Source organism: Euprymna scolopes, chromosome 22 (assembly GCF_053919585.1).
Source record: "Euprymna scolopes isolate OS-2025 chromosome 22, ASM5391958v1, whole genome shotgun sequence".
Classification (NCBI taxonomy): domain Eukaryota; kingdom Metazoa; phylum Mollusca; class Cephalopoda; order Sepiida; family Sepiolidae; genus Euprymna; species Euprymna scolopes.
The window spans coordinates 11,183,156-11,199,219 of record NC_136503.1 but is presented as its reverse complement, the minus strand read 5'-3'; the positions used below and the strand labels follow the sequence as shown (position 1 = coordinate 11,199,219).

The 16,064-nt window shown below is 33.1% G+C and overlaps 1 protein-coding gene and 1 long non-coding RNA gene across 21 annotated transcripts in view; one reads left to right on the top strand and one right to left on the bottom strand.

Moving 5' to 3' along the window:
- LOC145243887 (uncharacterized) overlaps nucleotides 1-16,064 on the bottom strand; it is a 1,140,095-nt gene that overhangs the window by 103,343 nt on the left and 1,020,688 nt on the right. For 9 of the 20 annotated variants that reach the window (XM_080106980.1, XM_080106982.1, XM_080106985.1 and 6 more), the window contains one exon: nucleotides 7,887-7,916. The exons of the other annotated variants lie outside the window; for them this stretch is intronic. In XM_080106980.1, the coding sequence (XP_079963106.1) occupies nucleotides 7,887-7,916 (30 nt within the window). The remainder of the gene's footprint in view (nucleotides 1-7,886; nucleotides 7,917-16,064) is intronic. 20 annotated transcript variants of the gene reach the window in all.
- The window catches only part of LOC145243891 (uncharacterized), a 213,011-nt gene that overhangs the window by 127,900 nt on the left and 69,047 nt on the right, over nucleotides 1-16,064 (top strand). The gene's annotated exons all lie outside the window — the stretch shown is intronic.

Below are 16,064 nucleotides of genomic sequence, written 5' to 3'. Positions count from 1 at the left end.
CTGAGCGGAAGAATCAATCATCGCTTAACAGTCAGGGTCGCCAATCTAATTGAGAGACTACTGCATTTCACTTGTAGACGTAGCTCACACAGGTGATATTATTTGAGCCATCGAAAGATTCAATGTGACTCGAAATCAAACCAGAATTCTATATCGTTGTGCAGGTAACAAAAGGTCGTGATCTGGGGTGCCGTTACTGGCCACAGTGATCGACAAGTCTACTACAGCACCAAAACCTAAGCTAAGAGTAATCATCACATCAGACAAAAAGGCCTTATATTTTTTTAATGTTATTTATTCCTTTCTTTACTTTAATAAGACGTGTATACAGTGAAATAAAGAAAATCCTTTAGTTTACATAAGATCGAACTCAAGTATTAAAATCGCAAAAATTACTGCCTTAGTAACGTGTACTCTATTCTTTTGTTTTTGAAAAAGATCTCAATTAAATACACCATAATTCTTCTCTTTAGTAAAGTAGTTAAACCTAAGGAAACTAATCTATATCGAAAACTGAGACTTTAAAAAAATTTATATTCATTAGTTTAATCACTTTTCTTTGTGTGCCTCCCCATTTCAATATTTTTTCTCAGTTCAGTTTTATTTCAATTAACACAATCAATAAATGGAGCATTTAAAACAAGAATAAAACCTTTCAAACATTTTCTTAAGTTCCACACGCAACTCGGCCAGAATTTTTTTTTTTTTAAATAATTTAAATTAATAAAAATCAATAAATATTGAAATTGAAATATAATTTCTGACTTAGAAGGAATACAAAGGACACCGTATAATAATCACTTTATTAATCATCTATCATACAAAAGTGACCTCTGTCTGTGTGTGTGTGTGTGTGTGTGTGTGTGTGTGTGTGTGTGTGTGTGTGTGTGCTAAAAACTTTTGTTAGCCATATCCGACCGGTCGAAACCGATACCATCTGAAAGAGCAATGCTTTGGATGCATAATATGTGAAAATTAGAAAAAAAGATTAATTCTGTGGGGGTCAACTGTACCGCTTTTTGGAAGTGGGGGGTCATTTTTTGCATTGCTGTTTTCGCAAGTCACGTGCGCATATTAAACTAAAACTGTTTAAAAAACTTATTTTGCAATGTCATGACGTCATAAGCATTTTATCATGACGTCATAAGCATTTTGTCATGATGTCATAAGCACTGGTGGCCATGGGAGCAAATTCGTTTGTCCATAACTTTTTCCCTTCTTTTCCTCTTTTGCATTTCAGGTTCATTCCTGACCGCCATGGCTCATATTTTGCTTGAAAGAAAAGTTGTTTTGACTGATACATTTAGTTGGGGGGGGGGGGTCCAGCACACGGCCAAAAAGAAAGTGCTCAATATCCAGAGAATAGCTTCTCTTTGTATCTCTTCCACCGAAATATCTGCTGGGGAGGTTGTCATGTACTTTTTTTTTTAGGCAATTACATTTTCGTGTTTGTATCTGTTCTTTTATTTTTAAAATTTTTGTGGGGGTATTGATGAAAGTGCTCAGTATCCTGCTGTTGTATAGTTTTAATTTTTAAATTAATAAACAATTTGAATGGAATGAAATAAGCGACACTTGGCGACGGTTTAGTGAAACACACCAAAAAAATGGCGCCATCTGTGTAATGCAAAAGTGCCAAATGTTCTTGTTGTTAATTGTAAATTGTCATTCACAAATGCGACAAGAGTGCAACGGTTATCCATTTACTGATGCAGGTTGCTTCCAAGATATTTTAAATATTAAGAATAATCAGGAATTTGAAAGCGACTTGAATCTTTGGCAAAACAAGATTCTCCATATTTATGAAAGAAATCAATAATTTCACACATTATTCCTACCAAATTGCATTCGTTTTAAGATGCGTCCATGCATCTTCATAAGGGGCATTGGTAGGCTGTCTGTCTGTTGGTCTGTTAATCAGTTTGAAATACTATTTAAAATTTTTTTTATGTATTTCCATAATAGGCTTTTATCGGTAGATAGTTTATCCATTGGTCTGTCATGTTTAACTTTGAAACAGCATCTCTATAAGATGTTGTCACTGTTGGTCTGCCATACTTAAGCTTCGAACATCATTTTTATCGCCAGAAACACAAAATTTCACATTTTATTTCAGATACGTTTAATCATCATTACTTTACTCGATACATAAATCCCGACATGAACGCATATCCATTTGTCCAAACTGACATTTTTTTATTTGCTTGATGTATACTTAACATAATCAAATCTTAAAGAGAAAAATCTAGATTGTCCTTGATGCTCGTACATCTGAACAACATGATACAAATGCAGGTATGTCACACGGGTAAATTATTGGACCTTTGTTATTCCTGATATTCATAAACGATCTCCCTGACAAAATTTTCTCTGAGACGGGGATATTTGCTGATGACACCATGCTCTATAACAGACACGAGAGTAAAACTAATGAACACATATCTAAGGAAATTGCTAAAAATCTAATGGAAGACCAGTTTGTTGTGGAATAAAGCCATAACTGGTTAGTAACGTTTAATGCTACAAAGACTAAGCTTATTTCCTTTAATAATTACAAGAAACCTTCTCAACCACTGATTGCCATTGCTAATGATACACTGCCTAAAAGTACTTCCCTCAAGTTCATAGGGTTAACATTCACAGACAACATGAATTGGAACAAGTACGTTGAGGTAATTGCCATGGCTGCTGAGAGGAAGGTGGTCTTTCTCTATCGTGCTAAAAGGCTATTCACACCTGTCAGTATGCTGTATCTACAAGGCCACTGTTCGCCCATGCATGGAGTATTCTTGTCACATCTGAGCTGGTGCATTTGCCACTAGTCTCTCACTCCTTGACAGAGTTCAAAAAAGAGTCACCAACCTAATAGCTCCCGAACTATCAACTAAACTCCAACCTTTGTCCCATCGCCGAAATGTGGCATCCTTATGCCTGTTTTACAAGTATTTCAATGGTAAGTGCTCTGATGAACTCAAAGCACTACTACCTCTTCGACAACCACTCCAACAAGCAGCAAAATCCCACCCCTACACTGCAGAGATCCCTAGATGCTGTAAAGCCTTCTATTCAAATTGTTTTTTCGTTCGAACTGCTGCACTTAAGAATTCCCTCCTGGGCTCCTGCTTCCCTGACTGTACTGACATGCAAAAATTCAAGTGTAATGTGAACAGACATCTGTCTGCCCAACTCCATAAATAGTATCCCTACAAATCTGGTCCCAAATAGTAGCTCTTCACGACTAAGTGACCCTGTGCCTTGTTCGGAGTAAAAAAACAAAAAAAAAACAAAAACAAATGAACAACAACAATCAAGGGAGGTGACTTTAAAAACTTACAACAAAAGAATAGAACACTTATATCTCAATACAAGGAAGAGAACAGGTATGTCATGTTCAAGTTTGAAATAGCATTTTAGTTGGTCTGTCATGGTTTTGTTCGAAAACGGATTTTAATTGCAAAATACATAGATTGAACGGTCGCATCTTAAGAATACTTGTTTCTATTATTTTTATTTTTTTTTTTTTTGTCGTTTTTGTTTTCACGAGAAAGAAACCTCATTTCTTCATAATTCTATCATTCCTATGTAGATTTTATTACGATACAGCCCGAACAAATTCTGGAACAAATAACTGAATAATAAATGATTAATACAATATTTTTGCTGAAACTAGTTTTAGATCATCCTAACAGTTTTTCTATGACGCCATACAAGAATCTATATAATATTTTCCTTGTCTGTCTATCCATTCCACTTTTTCTTGAAAACTACCAGAGTTGACCTGACTGAAATTTTCTATGGACCTTTGTGTCACGAACTATATATATATATATATATATATATATATCCGTTCACAGTTAGGTATTAATAAGGGTCAGCATTTAATACAAAAAAAAAAAAAAAATGAGCATGAATTTAATCATATTCAACCATTAATTTGGCATAAAGCATTTATTCTAAGTCACCGGGAAATAACTTTTTCCCCGTTTTTTTATTGATATATAAAGATATGTGGATGCGATTGTTTATTAAATACACGAATATTTCAATTTGATATGTTTTTTTAAGAAATGTAAAAATAAAAGCAATTATTAAGATATAATATTAAACATAGCTTTACAAAAAATACTAAGCTAATAAAAGAAAGAAATCATATAAAATTAATTGGAGTCCTTAGGTTTAACTACTTCATTATAGAGAAGAATGAGTGAGCATTTAATTAATGGAATTTCTCAATATAGAAGATACCTTTTTGATATATTTCATCATCACGCTGAAAAGATATCGACAAGAAAGATTCAAAAACTAAATCCATCAAACAATCAGAATTTTTTTTTAATATATATTTTTTTCTAATATATTTCAGGTGAAAATTACTCAAGTTAAAAATAATGCAAGCATGAAATATTTTTAAGAAAAACGTGGATGAAATTAAAAACAATGGTAAAAAAATAAACTGACACCTTTGGGAGTTATTTGATGAAATCTATCCGTTTTCGGCCAGAAATTTGTCTGTTAAGGGGTCAAAGTTCAACGATTTGATCTTTGAGAACTCTACCAAACTTCTCTGCCAATTTTGGGTATAAACACTTGAAATTTTACATATAGGTTCCTTGGATATAGACCTAACTTAATAACTTAATTTGAGCCCAAAACAATAAATGTCAAGGGGTCATAATAAGTGTCAAAGTTAAAAAAATTGACCGTTTTTGTTTTTTTTTCTCAACATACACCTCCAAACACCCGGGCGACGCCGGGCTGAAATGCTAGTATAACTATAAAAGTGAACGTGTCTGTGTGCCTGTCTGTGTACATTTTCCTTCGCAATAACTCTGTCAATTTTAAGTCTACAGACTCGAAATTTGATATACAAGGTACTGAGATTTGGGAAAATCTTTGTAATCCGTTTTCGGCCAGAAATTTGGCTGTTAAGGGGTCAAAGTTCAACGATTTGACCTTTAAGAACTCTACCAAACTCCTCCACCAATTTCGGGTCTAAACACTTGAAATTTTAGATATAGGTTCCTTGGACATGGATCTAACTTAATAACTTGATTTGAGCCCAAAACAATAAATGTTAAGGGGTCATAATAGGGGTCTGTTTAAAAAAATTGACCGCTTTTTTTTTCTTTTTTTTTTTTGCTCAACCTCCAAACACCCGGGCAACGCCAGGCTGAAATGCTAGTATTTAATAAAATATGATCTGTATATTCTTACATTTTATGTGAGATTGTAACTAATTGTATAAGTTAAAGATTTAAATCAATAAATAAATTTAATACAATGCTTTTTTTTTTAATGTCCATGTCCCCACGATTTCTTATGCGCCATAAAGCAAACGACTGTTCATTTACGAATTAACATCGTCAGAATGATAGGTTAGTTATATTTTCATATTGAAAAAAAAGATTAAAAATACGAAAAATACATAAATATTTAGGGATATCTCTTTGAAAATTAATAATCCTTTGACAATGGCTTCATTGTTAAATGAAAGCACTAAGACAGCAGAAACTATTGGCCAATTTTTGTATGACATACATCCAATGAAAGCTTGGCTCATTTGAATATATTTGATATATCCTGTGTTGCGACATGCAACTTCTTTCCGAATCTTCAGATTTTGTAATCATGCCCAAATGTATTTCATTTTCTTTTAATGAATTGATAGGTGGCATTTCTTCTGAGGAGCTAAGGTCAGGATAGACTCATTGATTGATATAATAATTAAATGAATGATTTTGTGCTACGAAACAGATGCTGTCAAGAATTGTGTATGTCAACATACTTAAAGGAATAAATTGTAAGATGGTCAACATCTTGAAATTTGGAATATAGACTCTTATATATATATATATATATATATATATATATATATATATATATGTATATACTAGCGGGAGGGGGATCCCGGCTTTGCCTGAACATAAAATATGCTTAAATATGACATTTTAATTTGTCCAGATTTTACAGAGTCGTGATTTCAAAAGTAAAAAAAAAGTATTTGGGTGACATCAGTTAGAATCGAAACCGAAACTATAGCATTCAAAGCTGGTGACGTTACCACTGTATCTGCGTGACACATATAGACTGATTAAAAATTAAAAAACATAAACTAAGATGAATATACAAAATTTATAACGATTTTTTCAATTTTGACCCATTTTTGACCCCCTAAAAGCTATTTTAACTGGCTAAAGACTCATAAAAGAATTGTACGTAAAAAAATCCAATCATTTGAGATACCTAGCGCTGCTCTGTAACTTTTTGTTTCGGAGAAGATAGAGTTTGAAATTATGGATACAAACAGACAGACATATAGTCTTGTATATATAGATCTATATCTATATCTTCTTTTAAATAAAAGGAAATTTGTGTATATATGGGGGGAGAGTGTGTTTTTCCCCTATGGACTTCTAACTTGTTGCAATATTTTAAAATAAATTTCAAGCAAATGTACTTTAAGTGCCTGGTAGTGTTCTTAAATAGGTTTTGTATCTGAATGTCATCAATAATCGATATTCAAAAAAATCCAATAGAAGGAACATGCGATTTTGACTAAAGTCAACACCTTATACAGCCTAGCATCACAATCGCATTTAAAAAGTTTTATTATCACACAAGCAGAAAAGGCCGGCATATAAAATCAACAGTTCCCTTTTCATTAGCTACTATACCGAGGTGCAAAGGAGGCAACATTCCTTTCCCAGGATTACTCCACTTACTCTTGATCCTCATTTTATAATGCTGAGTGTTTAGCAAAGGGGCATCAAGTACAATTTTGTGTGTCATTGGTATGTTTCGATTGATTGAACCCTTAATGTGCTTCCCATTATGACAAATTATTACACGTGTGTATTTGTCTTTATCTTATGTGTATTCATATGCCTTTTGTGGTCTTCCCTAACACACATCTCTTTCTCGATCTCCTCATTCTGTATACTCCGTTGATGTTGGTAATTTCAGTTGTCACTTTCTGATGATCCATCTTCTTCTTCTTCATCATCATCATCATCATCAATTTTACATATCACTTTAAGAAATCGACATCCAAACTGACCTATCTCTGTCCGGTTCTTTATTTATCTTTTTCCTCTAATGTTTTCCTGTGTTTCTATCAGCTGAACCTGTTACCTCAACTGTGCTACATCTACTAAACCAAGAACTCAGTCCATTTTTTTTTTCAACGTCGCCATGCCATCAAAGTCTACACTTCTGAACACTTCTTCCTAATCTACCCCTCAAGTTATCACAACAAAGCTCATCTTTAAAACTTACATTACACATCCTTTGTATCATTTTCATATCATTTCTCTTCATGCAACGCATGTCTTCAACTCTCACTAACCATGTTTCATATCAATATATCAACAAATCACACAAAAGCTCTAAACAAATGTCCAGTTGCCAAAAAGAAATCAGACTCTAACTGATTACAAACTCACAGCAATTGACTGGTGGACATTTTTATCAACCACAGGATCCACAGAAAAACCAACAACCAATCAGAATTCAGAAAATAATTATTATATTTTCAGTCTACCGTTTTTTCTCTTGCTCTAAAAGCAGCCATGTTTTATTTTCTTGGGTAATTTATAAGTTATAAATAATTAATAAGGTACAGCTGAGACGTCAACAATGGGCATATACATTGTTTTACGTTTTATGAAAAGATTTCCTTTAAAAAAAAGTACCCAAAGATGTATAATAAATAAATGTCTGAAATAAAAATCATGGAGTTAAAAAAAAAAAGAATAGAATCTTGAGATGTTCAGATTGAATAGAATTTGAAAATGTTATCTGAGCAAAACACAGAAAACGTATGGCGTTAGTGACTGAGACATTGCACAGTAAGAGAAACAGATAACTGAATAGGAACATTGACTCACCACGGTGGCACCAAAGTCGACGAATTGAGCCTGAAAATAGATCAAGGTTGTGAAGACAATGTTGATAGCGTGATCAGACAAACCTAAAGAATCTTTCAGAAAATGAGAATATCCGTCACAAGATGGTAAAAATCATCCCAGAACAGAACCCTAACCCTAACACAGAAAACGTATGGCCTTAGTAAGTGAAATATTGCGTAGAAACTGTAAAAAATAATAAAAAAAAAAATAGTTCTCAGCGTTCGTACTACTTTCTACGATTCGACCTTCTCAGTTTGGTTTCAAGAATTTGATTCCCATTTCTCAATGTTTTAAATTTTCAAAGTTTGACGCAAATCGTTTAATATTTCTATTTCTTGACGGTCTCAATTTTCTAAATCTAGCTTTTGTCTCGGTTGCATCGATTTCATATTTCATGCTGAAATAGCTTATAATAATAAAAAAAGAATTCTTGTCAGCATTCGTATGAAATTCTAAATTCCGACCTGTTCAATTCGGTTCTAAGAATTCTACTGTCTGCCCTCTCGACTTTAGTCTTTTTGAGGCAAAGCCTCATTGATATGCAAATCAACGCATATCAAACTACAGAAACAGATAATTGAATAGGGGCATTGACTCACCACGGTAGCACCAATGCGGATGAATTGGGCCTGAAAATAGATAATGGTTGTGAAGACAACGTTGATGAAATGGAGTGGAGAGAAAAACCAATATTGAGAATATTAAACACATTTTTTTTTAAATTCTAATGACTGATTCATACATATGTCTGACAAACTTGCTTAGCAACAAAATTACACCCCTTCACTGTTGAAGTCCCTAAATGTCAGAAAGCTTTCTACTCTAATAGTTTCTTCCCTCGAACAGCTAGATTTTGGAATTCCCTTCCTGCTACTTGCTTCCCTAACTCTAATGATATGCAGAAGTTTACATGTAACGTAAACTAACATCTTGTTCATTTTTCGTAGGAATGGTCTCACATAGTAGCCCTTTACGTTCAGGTGGGGATATGCCTTATTAAGGGTGAACATGAGTAAAAAAAAAAAAAAAAAATGAGATTTTAATTGTTTCAATTGCAAATGCCGAAAGAGTCAATAAATCCAAATAGGATAATAATACAATTGATTTCAGTGGGGAAGATGGACACGACTATAAAACGATGTAAATCTGTTATATGGAGAATCTTCAGGAAGTTTAGCTGTGAACAGTTTTATAAAATGCAGGCATGCCGTCATATGCAAGAATGGCAGCAGACAATATGCATGTGCGATTCGTATTCTTGTATAGTTGCCAAAACGTTAGGATGACATAATCCTGAGAAACATTTTCACTTATGTTGGTAAACCTTCACATGGTCATTTCTGCATTTCTAGAAAAGAAATCTAACTAGAAAGATATCAAAGAGACGAATGCCAATGATTAATATGAGATGAATGTTGGAAGTTTTAAACCAATAAAAAAAATAGCGTAGTGAAGACATGATGAAACAAGAACAATGTAGCCGAGATATGGAAAGACTTGAGAAAATTTTGAACACAAGGTAAATTTCATTACAAGAGTCTTAGAAAAGTTCTTGAGAGAAAGTAACCAAATGCTTTTTTTTTCTTTTTTTGAGTGGGGGTATTCTGTAACAAACGAAACTGGGGAATTTAGGTGTAGGTTGGGGTGTTATGGAGTCTGTGACATAAATAGTGCAATTAGTGCAGAATGTCTTTGAATGCAATGGGAAGTCAAAAGATTATAAATCATCAAACTCTTACATGTTGCAAACACATTGGCTGCAGGTGCATGCGGTTGGAGACCACCCACGAAACACCCCATCCCCAAATATAAAAAAGAAGGAGTACACGTGCTCAGACAGTGTTCAGTTCGAGTTTGAAAGTCTGCAGTCGTCACTTATTTTGAAAAGATGAGAGACTTCTCGTGGAGGTGACAAGAGGTAGTGATGTATGGCAAATGAATCGATAGAGAAATTCCCACCCTCCTTCTAAGGATAGGCAGAGAACAGGGGCGTGCTATTTGACCGTGAAATTAATAAAGTTCCAATTGTTCAGAGAAACGAGACTTGTGTTTGTTGCATAAGAGAGCTTTTGTTCTAGGAGCCGACACAAACCACTTTAGGACATGGCAAGAAGATATAAAAAGGTACGTTCTGCTTTTATTTTATAAAACCCTCACAAAGGCCGTGAAAAAGGAACATTGACTCAAAATAAGCAGACCCCACCACACGCACGCACACACGCAACAAGAAGAATAAGTCACATTTGCAGCATATTTTCAAGAATAGGATGAAATGTTTTAAAAGGATTCTTCTACATTTCGATTCTTGCTTGGAAAATTCTGAGCTATTGAACATCGAAATATTTTAATTACATACTACTAAAAAAATCCAAGAGATATCTCGTTTCAGGAACCTTATTAGTATTTATTTGCTTCCCCACGAAAGCAAAATGTGACACAAGGTTGTTTTTAATCTGGGAGAAAACCAGCTCCCAAACTCTGCCAGTTTTTATTTTTTTTTTACACGGTGGTCACCACTTATCAAGGCCCAGAAGCCACTCAGGGATAAGGGTTATTGCAAGTACAGTATGTTAGTGTGGAGATTTAATGAAGTTTTCACTTAAGGGGGCGGTTCATCAGGAATTTGTTTACGTTGGACTTGAAGACATCCAAGTTGTAGTCAGGTGGGAAGCAGGCAGACGGAACAAAGTTCCACAGGCGTGCAGTTCTAAGAAAGAAGCTTTGTTCATGGAATCTACATTTTGATTTAGGCACAGATAAAGAGTGGGGGAAATTTTTCACAGTGGATTCAGCTAGACGGGTGTTTTTCGTGAAAGATTGGCGAGGGGGGACCAGAGATTGAGGTTCAGACGAGCACCTGCCATGGAAATAACGATAAAACAAGGATAGGCTCGCAACGTCTCTTCTGTGGGAGAGAGGTTGCAGGGTAGAGAAAAGGGCATCCCCCCACTAAGCCACAAAGTCTATTTTGTACTCTGTCAAGGCAGGATAGGCTGTTTTTAGCAGCTCCTGCCCAGATATGGCAGCAGTATTCCATCCTTGAACGTACTTGGCTTTTATATAGATAGAGAATTGTATCAGTAGTGAGATATCTTCTGGAGCGGTAGAAGGATCCCACCATCTTTCCAGCGACCTTGGCAACAGACTTGATGTACGTGTTCCATTTCAGATCAGGAGTAAAGGACAGTTGCAAAAATACAAATTGCTTTAGTATAAAAGGGTTTCCCCTCCAATAACTAAGTAGAAATTAACTTAAATGTAGCATCAGAACAGATTCTACACTTGGATCTTAGCCCGAAGGTCAGATACCTTGTTAGCAACTTATTAATCTAACAAAAAGGTAATTAGCGTTGTTTTTAATATGTTAATATATTTATTATCAAGTTTAATTTAAATTTAACATTCGTTTTTCTATATTTAAATTCTTTTTGCTTTTAATTGCAGGCATGACATTATTATTTGTTGAGATTCAATGTTAACTTAGAATATTATAATTTTATCGGTTATTCTTCATACAAATTCTTTTTAAGTAATTAGCATTGTTTTTGTTTTTTTTACATGTTAATATATGTATTAGCGTCAAATCTAATTAAAATTTAACATTTATGTTTTCTATATTTAATTTTTTTTAATTGCAGTTGATACGTTTTTCTGTTTTTCTAGCATTAATCATGTTTTTCATACTTGAGTTTCGTTTTTTTATAATTATATAATTCCTCTAAAAATTGTCAATTTTAAAAATAAGAAGTCTCATAATTGTGGCGCTGGGGCATCAGTTCTCACATTTGTTATGGTCGTGTAAGAGTCAGAAGTAAAACACAACTCGGTATTTCGGGGGGGGGGGGGATATATATTGAACAGAAAAATAAATACAACAAATAATAAGTGTTAGATTATATGTCAGTCCTGCTGCCACATGTCCATGATTTGTGCATCACCAAGAAACATATTCTTGTGGTCTTAATAACAAATGAAAGAGTTCATTATTATTCCAAAGGGTGGACATACCACAGCAACATTGTAAAATACGAACTTTCAAAACACTTCAGACAAGTCAGAAGAAAACATCGATGGCAATAAAAAGAATATTTCTTCTACTTGTGTAGTGATAAAACTTCTAAAATTCGTTTGTGATAGACGATAAGTGTGTTAACTTTGGTCAAAATCAAACTATTCCTTCTTTAATTATGTTTTTTTTCGATTATCAATACTTGTTGGAGGCATTCCTATACAAAATATATCTAAGAACACTCCCAGATACATAAAGTACATTTGTGTGAAATTTAGAAAAAAATTGGCCAGGCCATTTTGGAGTCCATACGGAATAAACTCATACACATGCACACACACATAATATATATATATATATATATATATATATATATATATATATATATATATATATATATATATATATATATATATATATCTGTTTATTATACAAATATTATTGGTTACATATGCGCAAACATGTTTCAGTGGAATCTCAATTCAAAGAGATCCACCTCATCAGACCAAGAAAGGAGACATTATTGAAACGAGAATCAATGTTCTGAACCTTTATTCTCATTTTAATAATGTCTCTTTCCTTCATCTGATGAGGTGGGCCTCTCTGAATTGAGATTCCACTCAAACATATATGCACATATGTAACCAATAAAGTTTGTAGAATAAACAGACTATATACCAGCTCTGTCCTTCATTGAGCACTCTTTAATAATCATGTGGGTTTCATTGAAAAGCAATCTATACATGCCTGTGATAACATACAGCTTCGGCGTTGTTGATTTGCCATAAAAGGACATAAACAGAATGTGAACACTAAAACATGGAAAATATTGACACTGTACAGAATAACATGCAGAAACCAGTGTCTTTCTAGGCTGTATCTGCCCAAAGGAGCAAGAGGTATAGGTCTCTCAGAGATTGGCCATCAATATCGTGTCACTACGATGAGTATCAGGCAATAAACTACCAAAATCCAAACCTCAAAATAGTACATCAACATCATGAATCAAGAGCCAGCAGAACAACTTACATCCTGAAATTGGCTAAACATTTTGGACAAGACTGTCTTATAAATGAAACGGAATCAGAAAACAAGTCTGTTATGGAAATAGCCAAAAATACACCAAAAACTGGAAGAATGGGCCAACCAACAGTGTGCTAAGTATTTTCTAAGTGAATTTACCTAGGACTATATAGATAAGGAAGGCTCTATAGATTAGTTAAAATAAGATCGTTCTACTATGATCAGGAGAGATTATAATGGCTGCCTAAAATCAATGTTTGTTGACCAATGCTTTAAAAACAAATGAGTGGTCTCAGCAATGATAGCAAGTGCAGATCCTGCCACACAGAAGTAGAGAGTGCTACATACCTAGAAAATGAAACGATAAAGCCTGACATAGCGATATGGGACAAGAAAGAGAAAGAAGCAACCTTCGTTTGGTCATATGTCGAGAACATCACCAACATGACCTACCATAACACCAAAGCCAGCCTAATTACCACCATTCACTGAGCTACCGCCGGCACTTGTGGGACAAGCATGCTCCCAGTTCCGGACCCATATCGAAGTGGTGATTGAGACTGAAGCTGGCTACATTGAGTAGATGTCAGCTCTACTACATAATAAAGTTACTTGAATTGAATTTTTCAATAACAGTTTTAAAATAAAGCTGTAGTGTTTTTTACTTTAGAGTAACACTTTTATTGTTCCACCCTGTGTGTATACATACATATAAACACATACATAAGCACACGCAGACATAAATATATACATTTATACACATACATATACACATATATGCATAGAAATATACATTTATACACATACAGAAATATACAATTATACACATACAGATATATATACAGGGTGTCCGTAAAGTTACTATACAGTCTTACAAGTTACTATATAGACACCCTGTAATATATTAACAGTACAGTAAGATATTGTATTAAAATATTTATTTGTAACAAAAGAAATAAAAAGACCTTTATCTTTATAAATTAACTATTAATACAGATATAATACAATAAAACAATAAGACTGTATAGTAACTTTACGGACACCCTGTATATATATATATATATATATATATATATATATATATATATATATATATATATATATACATGACCATTGGAGGTTCAGAGGGTGTCTATCTGATGCACAACAGATACTGCACCTAAACTGCGCAAGCAAGTTTGGAGCCAAGGTGGGAAGTTCTGTGGCGATGGAGTGAGACTACGCCAACACCAAGGGATAAAGCACTGAGGCCCCGACTAGTCATCGTCAAGACTGACGGATTGCATAATGATGATGATATATATATATATTTATATGCATACATATACACATATATGCATAGAAATATACATTTATACACATACATATACACATATATAGAGAAAAACATACATATACACATATGTACATAGAAATATACACCTATCTATAGGCCTCTCTGCGTATGTGCATATGTATACTTTAGTATTAAATTTTTTCCATGATTATCAAATATTGTGAAAAAAGTATTTATATATTCAACTTTTAACAGCAAGAAACATGTTGTACATGGCTTCATATGTATGTGTGTCGATGTATGCGTGTGTGTGTGTGTGACTAGCAAAAAGACAGAAAAAAATCCACCAATTTCCAGAGTGGCTAGAAAGACTCAACGAAGCAAGTTATTATTTAAAATATAAAACAAAAGAAAAAAAAAACGTATGAAATTAGTTTTTTTTTTTTTTCGTCTTCATTTTCTTAGGGAAGCAAAATCTAGATAAGTTACAGATTTTCAAGGAAATAAAAAAAAAAATCAAATAATCGTGGGAGGGGGCAGAGTGAAAGGATACGAGGTGGAAGAGGACAGGATTAATGGTGGGGGTCTCGAAATGGCAGGGGATTGGAAGGTTAGCAATAAATTGATAAAAGTGAACAGCTTCATAAAATGTCCAATTCGATGAAGAAAACGATTAACTGTTTCAAAATGAGATTTGCCTCTCTCTAAATTCTCTCTCTTGCTATTCAAAGGCTTCATTTGACAACAAAGTTAACTCGCTCTTAGAACAAGTCTTATTAAATGCCGCCAGAAAAAAAAAAAAAAAACACAACATGATTGAAGAATTGGATGGTGTGCAAAAGTCCTGCTACACATGCAGTTTATTGTGCTTCCTCTAACTAGATTCATCTAACTAGAATCTATTCTGATCAATGCAGAAATTCATGATGGATTCGTCGATTTGAGTCAGTCATTGAAGTTGAAAAAAAAAAAAAACTACCAGGAACTTTTTGATTCATAAGCTAAAGGCTTATGCCTTTAACCCCCCCCTTAAAAAATCATTATTTTAACACGACACTATTTTTCATCAACCTATCATGAGATTCAGGTAGAAGTTCAGAAATTTATTTTCACTGAAAGATGAATTTAAGCATGTTCCGTTACAATCAGTGTAGTTCACGATATATATATATATATATATATATATATATATATATATATATATATATGCATATATATATATATGTATATATATATATATATATATATATATATGTATATATATATATATGTTTAGTAATTTATAAAATATATATGGCGATTAAGCTACACTGAATATTCTGCGTTTCATCCACTATAGGATTCGTCAGGCTTATGCATAAGCCTGACGAATCCTATAGTGGATGAAACGCAGAATATTCAGTGTAGCTTAATCGCCATATATATTTTATAAATTACTAACTAGCTCTACCTACGTATTGAGCACTTTTGAAGTAAATACTTAAAGTTTACGCATAAATCTATACTTTCGTATATTATGTTTATGTGAGTAAATTAAGTAGTTATATATATGTTTGTGTATATGTGTATATATATGTATATATATAAATGTATATATATGTATATATATATGTATATATATAAATGTACATATATGTATATATATGTATATGTATATATATGTATATATATATAAATGTATATATATAAATGTATATATATGTATATATATAAATGTATATATATGTATATATATGTATATATATAAATGTATATATATGTATATATATAAATATATATATATGTATATATATAAATGTATATAAATATGTATGTATGTATATATATATGTATGTATATATATATTTAT